Here is a 7,678-nt window from a genome sequence, read left to right as displayed (position 1 = left end):
TTTTTAAAGCATGATATTCCCTAGTGTCATTCCTATGATCATGATGAAAAAAATCCAAAACTTAGGGTTTTTCATGTTCACACCACTTTTCATTGGAGGTAGATAGTGCAAAAATCCTTTTTTCTCTGATGGTAGCTAACACCTCAGTCTATATGGTGGTTAGATATGTAGTTACGAGCTCGGGGAATGTTAGGCGATTACATTTATGCCATTGACATTTTTTTTAGCCAATCTTATAAGAGACTAATGGTGTTGTGAGGACTCTATTTGTGTGTGAAAATGAGGGTTTCCTTGTCTAGTCACACTGGTTTCTTCCACCATAATATAATCTTCCATTGTGTGATTGACGATGAGAAGATTTCTTTTAGGGAAAATATAAAACCTTTTCCATAAAGAATATTTATAAACTTCATTAATCAAGGGGTTTATATGGAAATAGGCTCAATGATTGTTTTCATATTGAGCATTTCTTCATTGAACTTTAAAAATACCCTGATGCTTTTATCTTCTTGTTATGTGATGACAAAGAGCTTTATTGTGCTTTTTTGTAGTGCTAGAATGCTTATGTTGAAGTGAGATATGAGTTTAGAGCTAATATCATGAAAGTTAAGAATAGATTTCAGCTCCAAAATTTGATACCATGCTTATGCAGATCCATGAAATGTTATTAAATGAACTTTGCACATAACATCACTATCTTATATGATTAGCTCTAGGATGGTTCTCATATTTTGTATATGCTCTTATAGGTTTGTAAGTCATTTATATTTGTCTAGGCTAACATTTACAGAGACAACCTTTAAAGACTTGAGTGTGTAATATTATATGACAGAGAAATGATTCTTCCATTTAATGGGAGCTATGTTCTTGATCGTGAACTCATGGAGTTATTCAGCTTATCTCATGCCTAGATTGTTTTTAGTGAATGAGTGACTAAGATGGAGATAGATGAAGAATGAATTGTTTGGAGCATCTTGTGTGATAATGATATACTCCTTTTGAGTGAGAACATTACTTCATGAGTTAAAAATATTTTCTAATAAATGAATTATGCATGAAGATTGACTGTAAAATATTTTTTATTCACTAGTTGTTTTTATAAAATATTTATGGGAAACAAACACAGAAAAATATTTTTTGGAGGATATTTTTCAAAAAAAAACACAGGAAAATATAAACATTTTCCTATAAAATATTTAACACAAAACAAATGAACCATAATGGTACTTTTTGTTATACAGGAGAAAGAGCGCAAAGATGCATGTGCATTGCCATAATAACATCATTGAGAATCTGCACCTCATGGGAGAGTTTTTGGAGACTTGGGGGAGTTGAAGTTCCTATAATAGGGAGATAAGTTATTGTCCTTTGTCCTGGAGTTTTGTCAACCATAAAAAGCATTTTTGATGCAAATATGTAAAATGAGAATGAACTAACTTTTATCAAGGTCATCACAAACAGTGCCATTGATGAAGTCAGGAAAAAAATTACAAAAAAATTGGGTTTTTCATAGGCCATGATCTTAGGGCGTGAGTTTGAAACATATATGTGCTTGGTTGTTGGGCGTTGACTGATGGTGAAAATTCACCTGGAAAACACAAGCCCCTTGGGACGAAAGACTCTCTGATGCTTAAATCAGTAAGTATATTAAGAGAAAATATATAGACTGAATTGTTATAGAGAGAATTTTGAGTATAAAGACTTTCTTTGTTTATTTGGTGACACAAAATATTTATAAACTCAAGTTACATCAACTCATCTTGATGCATAAGGAATTGCACAACAATTAATTGGTGGAAACATTGATGCCTATTAGTTATAGTGACTTCCACTATCATTAGTGAGAAGGTTGATTAACATTAGTGACATGTTAACTGGAAATAACAATTAATAGAAAAAGAGGTGTCTATTATGCATAAAGAGTGTTGCATTGTGTATGCTATCAACATTGATTAAAATTGTGGTGCCAACCCTAAATTTGTATATATAAGGAATTTATCATTGAAAATATAAAAAAAATTATTTATGTAGATAGTGTGACATCGTGTCTTGAGTTTTCAAGAAAAAAAAAAAAAAAAAAAAAGAGTGCTAGAGTTGAGAATATTTTATGGTACTAGGTATGATCATTTGGGTTTGGGCCGAGTAATATGGGTATTGTTGTTTGAGCCAATACCTAAACAACGTCATAGCAGCGAAGATTATTGTTTGGGCTTTGACCGGCGAGATTCTAGGTCAACCCAGCATACCGAATTGGGTTTAAGAGCACAGGTGAGTAACATCAAATAGGACCGCACCCTAATTTTAGAACTTGCCCAGCTAGCGTCCATGAAGTAGCTAGGCACTTAGAATATGACCCACGTAACAGAAGAAACAGAAATTCAAATTCGAAGCCCCACCGGAAAGTATGAATTCCAAACTCAAGCTTCGCCAAGCGATAGACACACTGTACACTAACGGACCAGCAAGTCATGAATGCTACACTCGCCTTGCACTCGAATGCTTTCGAGCCAGTGATGTTGATCAAGCCAAGAGATTGAAATCCCACATGGACCTTCATTTGTTTAAACCCAAAGACACTTTCATTCACAATCGTCTTCTCAACTTGTACGCAAAATCAGGAGAAATCTCTCATGCTCGGAAACTGTTTGATGAAATGACCCAAAGAGATAATTTCTCGTGGAATGCCATGCTTTCTTTGTATGCGAAATCCGGGTTAGTCGAGGATTTAAGGGTTATCTTTGACAACATTCCTTCTCGTGACTCAGTATCGTATAATACCGTGATTTCAGGTTTTGCAGGAAATGGGCGTGCAGGCCAGGCACTGGGTGTTTTTTTGAGGATGCAGAAGGAAGGGCTTAAGCCCACAGAGTATACCCATGTCAGTGTTTTAAATGCGTGTACGCAATTGTTGGATTTAAGGAGAGGAAAGCAGATTCATGGAAGGATTATTATTTGTAATTTAGGTGGCAATGTGTTTGTTTGTAATGCCTTAACTGATTTGTATGCGAGGTGCGGGGAGATTGATCAGGCAAGGAAGTTGTTTGATAGAATGGTGATTAGGAATGTGGTAACATGGAATTTGATGATTTCTGGGTACTTGAAAAACAGGCAGCCTGAGAAATGCATTGATTTGTTTCATGAAATGCAGGTGTCAAATTTGAAGCCCGATCAAGTTACAGTTTCAAGTGTTCTTGGTGCATATATTCAAGGTGGGTATATTGATGAAGCAAGGAAGGTGTTTGGTGAGGTTAGAGAGAAGGATGAAGTTTGTTGGACAACAATGATTGTGGGTTGTGCACAAAATGGAAAGGAAGAGGATGCGTTGCTGTTGTTTAGTGAGATGTTGTTAGAGAATGCCAGGCCAGATGGTTATACTATCTCGAGTGTGGTTAGCTCGTGTGCCAAATTAGCTTCTTTGTATCATGGTCAGGCTGTTCATGGAAAAGCATTTCTTATGGGAGTTAATGATGATTTGCTTGTGTCTAGCGCTCTTGTTGATATGTATTGCAAATGTGGAGTCACTAGGGATGCTTGGACTATATTCAGTACGATGCAAACTCGGAATGTGGTTTCTTGGAATTCCATGATTGGGGGTTATGCATTAAATGGACAGGATTTGGAGGCCTTGTCCCTTTATGAGAATATGTTGGAAGAAAATTTGAAACCAGATAGTGTAACGTTTGTGGGTGTTCTATCTGCTTGTGTCCATGCTGGTTTGGTTGAAGAAGGGAAGGAATATTTTTCTTCAATGAATGATCAACATGGGTTAGAACCTACTCCGGATCATTATGCGTGCATGGTCAATCTCTTTGGACGTTCAGGGCACATGGATAAAGCAGTTGACTTGATTAGTAGTATGTCGCAGGAACCAAATTCCCTAATTTGGAGTACGGTTTTATCAGTTTGTGTAATGAAGGGTGACATTAAACATGGGGAGATGGCGGCTAGGTGCCTAATTGAATTGAATCCATTCAATGCTGTGCCTTACATCATGTTGTCTAACATGTATGCTGCTCGTGGAAGATGGAAAGATGTTGCTTCTATTAGATCTCTAATGAAGTCCAAGCATGTTAAAAAGTTTTCTGCTTACAGTTGGATTGAGATTGACAATGAAGTCCATAAGTTTGTAGCAGATGATCGAACTCATCCAGATGCAAAAATAATTCATGTGCAACTTAACAGATTGATAAGGAAACTGAAGGAAGCAGGCTTTAGTCCTAATACAAACTTGGTTCTACATGATTTTGGGGAGGATGAAAAACTTGAATCCATCAATTACCACAGTGAAAAACTTGCTCTTGCATATGGGTTAATAAAAAAGCCTTATGGAGTAACACCTATAAGGATTATAAAGAACATTCGCACTTGTGCAGACTGCCATATGTTTATGAAATTTGTATCTAACATCGCCAGAAGACCTGTCATCTTGAGAGATTCAAACAGATTCCATCATTTTGTCGAGGGGAAATGCTCCTGCAAGGACTACTGGTAATGCATAGTCTTGTAATGGATGAAATGACCTGAATGTTAATTCTTCTAAGATTGCCAGTGGAGATCAAGGGAAGAATAGGATATATGAGAGCTTTCTTTCTCAAAGTGTTATGGAGTGAAAACTGAAAAGCCTCTAGGACGCTGAAGGCAGAAGAGGGTTTTTGATGGATTCTTGTGCTGTGACAGGGACAACGCTTTTACTCAGGGATACAGTAAGAAAGCTGATGGAACAAGGCTCAATGTGCTAATCGATGGTAAGGAATGTGAAGAGCTGAAAGTGGGATTTTACAGTAGCAATTTTTATGTAAGGAGCTGAATAATTCTGAACGTGATTGTGTCCATACAATCACCACCAATCACAAATACGAGATGCTACTCGCATGGTGAGGTGATACAAGCCTACACGACTGAGTATTGATCAGTGAGAGGTCATTTTTCACTCCTGCAGTAACTAAGGTCTACAGCAACATTTTCTCTGGAATACGTCCGGCTATTGTTCCGCAATGTAGATGTCTTCGGGCCTCTGGAGCTAGCTAGGTAATCTTCCTGATTGATGGCCTCTCTACGCATTATAATGATGATCCTCAGGGCTAATACTAATGAAAAGTGTTTCTTAACCATATCCCGTTTAGGTATTTTGCTAATGAAATGTGGTTAACATGAAAACCCCACTAATTCCTGGGCTTATGCATGCATATACACTGCAGTGTCATTTTCATATCAGATTGTGTCGAGTGTAGAATTTTATTTTCAGCCTGCGCAGCATTCTGCATGCCTAGGTTCATGACTCAGTGGGCTTGCTCAAAATAAAAATGTCCCCTCAATATCAAATTCATGGACCTCTTATTAACATGACCATATGAGCTTACACCCTCTAACAACCTACTGAAGTAGAACCCAAAACTCAGAAGCGTCCATAGCTGCTGTGTCTTCGTTTTGGACCCCATGGTATTCATCACCAGAAGGTGGTTGCGTTTGTCACAGTGTCTTCATTTCCCGCTTCAATCACGGACCTCTTATTAATTGCAGATTAGTGTTTTGAACAACATACATTGTGTCCATGAACAAGATGAATGGAGCTATAACGGTAGCTAATAAATTCACTTTCCAAAGTTTGGTGCATCTTTTCAATGCACTGGTATCTCACCGAAAAAGAAAAGACAGAATTCTATAGAGTAGAGGGTAGAGTCTACAAATTCATTAATCTCAACAGAAATAAGCTTATAGATACTAAACTTTTAAGTAGATGATTATATTTTTTTGTGTGTTATTTCCTCCAAAAATCCAGTTTCCTAAGTGGACCACTTCCTTGCTCTAAATTCTGCTAGTTTAGGACTTTTGATTTTGCGTGAGCTGACTCCAAAGAGGACAATTTATTTTGCCAATTTCGTCTACCTTCCAAACCATTCTACCATCAGAATAGAATCAACTGCTAAACTTTGACAAAACCAAATATTTTGGCGTTTGGATTGCTATTAGTTCATTCCAGCTACATAGAAATCTTTGGAGTTAGGCATTGACGACACCTAAAGGGACCCAAAATCATAAATATCGCTCTTAGGTATTAGCTAGCATACACTCATTTACATCAACACCTGTCTTTTTATTTGTGGATGCGTCTACCTCATACTGGGAACGGCAAACCTCTGACTGGAGGATGAACAGGAGGAGAAAACATAAATTAAAGATATGATATCTGTACCTCTTCTTTAAAATAGAAAAAAAAAAAAAAAAAACGGAGAAAAAACAAATAAGGTAGCCATTCTCTAGAGTTATCTCGAGAAGACAAGGCAAGGAAGACCGCCCATGTGTATTTGGTATCGATGGGATCCAAGTGACAGTAATTGTTGATCTGTCACACGTCTAGTTTCCCTTGAACACGGGCTAGACTTACACGGATGCTTTTTCTTTCTTGTCTACCTTAAGACAGTAACCCTAGGCTTTTACTTTGGATTGTGATGGAAGTTGCCGAATGAAATGCACTTCGCCTCTATTATTGGCCCTATCGATGGTCTGCCTAATTATTAACGTCTCCAAAAATTTATCTCTACTTTAAAAAAAAAAAAAAGTTTTAAGCACTTTACACACACGCGCACTGAAAACTAGAAAATTCAACGAAAAGCATATTTTTCATCTTTGAATTTTTTAGTGTACTTTTTATATTATCAATTAAAAGTTAGAATGCAATTTTTAGGATTTAACCAGTAAAAAGTAACTATCTTGTAACTAAACAAGATGGAGACACCTAGTTATTTATCAATTATTGTAATTTGAAAGGAGCATTATTCATACCGTGCATGAAATAATTAAGTTTCATTAAATCTTAAACAATTATTTTCAAATCAATCAACAATCCTTTAAATGTTACTCCAATCTAGAAACAAATATTGTTTACTTAGTACTACTAAGGAAACCAAGAGGTTCAATGGATAAATCTAATGTCAACTCTTCTAGTTATAGGCCAAATGGACATGTTTGTTGGCTAGAAAATATTTATTAGTTCACATAGTAATGAAGATTTATTACGAGGAATTATATAAGTTGATATCGAGCATGTTGATATCTAAGACTAAGAGAAATTATTAGATTGCTTTGAAAGTAAGAGAAATAAATTAATTAATTAAAAGCTTGTAAATATAAACATATAAATAAAACATGCAGTAAAGATAAACAAATGTAGGAATTGTAAAATAAAATAAACAAGAAAGTATGTTATATAAAAGCTAAAGCATAAAACTATAAATAACTCTTGTGAGAGATAAATTATTGAAAAGCTTGAAAATATTTGTTTTGAAATTGTGTATCGAGGGATGCTGAAGAATTACAAAGAGGTGTCTCCTTTAAATAATACTCTTCACATATGATCATATTTTTATTTGATTTAGTTTTTTAGGATAAAAACCAATTCAAATCAATTTGGCTCAGTTTTTTTAGTTAGACTCAATTTTGACTTGGTTTTTTCCTATTTGGCTCGGTTTTTTCGGTTTTGGCTCAGTTTTTCAGTTTGGCTTGGTTTTTTTATTTGGGTTCGGTTCGGTTTGATTTTTTCAGTTTCAGACTTATAAAACCAAACCGAACTGGTTGAGTTTTTTTAAAATTTTAATCGGTTTAATCAGTTTTTTTTCATAGTTTGATTTTTTTCAGTTATTGTTTTTTCAGTTTTCTCGATTTAATCAGGTATTTTTTT

At 35.6% G+C, this 7,678-nt stretch overlaps 1 protein-coding gene across 3 annotated transcripts; it reads left to right on the top strand.

Annotated features, from left to right (window-relative positions):
- Nucleotides 1-2,214: 2,214 nt before the first annotated feature.
- Nucleotides 2,215-6,946, top strand: LOC118051625 (putative pentatricopeptide repeat-containing protein At5g09950). 3 transcript variants are annotated; one of them, XM_035062313.2, is made up of 2 exons: nucleotides 2,542-2,712; nucleotides 2,799-6,946. In XM_035062313.2, exons 1-2 carry the CDS (start codon nucleotides 2,682-2,684, stop codon nucleotides 4,490-4,492), a joined length of 1,725 nt encoding a protein of 574 aa, XP_034918204.1. In that variant the 5' UTR covers nucleotides 2,542-2,681; the 3' UTR covers nucleotides 4,493-6,946. The 3 variants fall into 3 exon arrangements, with proteins under 3 accessions (XP_034918202.1, XP_034918204.1, XP_034918203.1); XM_035062312.2 differs by having other exon boundaries at nucleotides 2,790-6,945; XM_035062311.2 differs by having other exon boundaries at nucleotides 2,215-6,942.
- The last annotated feature ends 732 nt before the right edge of the window (nucleotides 6,947-7,678 follow it).

This window comes from Populus alba, chromosome 18, assembly GCF_005239225.2.
Source record: "Populus alba chromosome 18, ASM523922v2, whole genome shotgun sequence".
Classification (NCBI taxonomy): Eukaryota; Viridiplantae; Streptophyta; class Magnoliopsida; order Malpighiales; family Salicaceae; genus Populus; species Populus alba.
The sequence above is the reverse complement of the archived record's forward strand: the minus strand, read 5'-3'. Positions and strand labels throughout refer to the sequence as shown.

Excerpts from the sequence above, each read along its gene's own strand:
- LOC118051625 (XM_035062311.2), top strand. The coding sequence starts at position 2,405 with ATGAATTCCAAACTCAAGCTTCGCCAAGCGATAGACACACTGTACACT.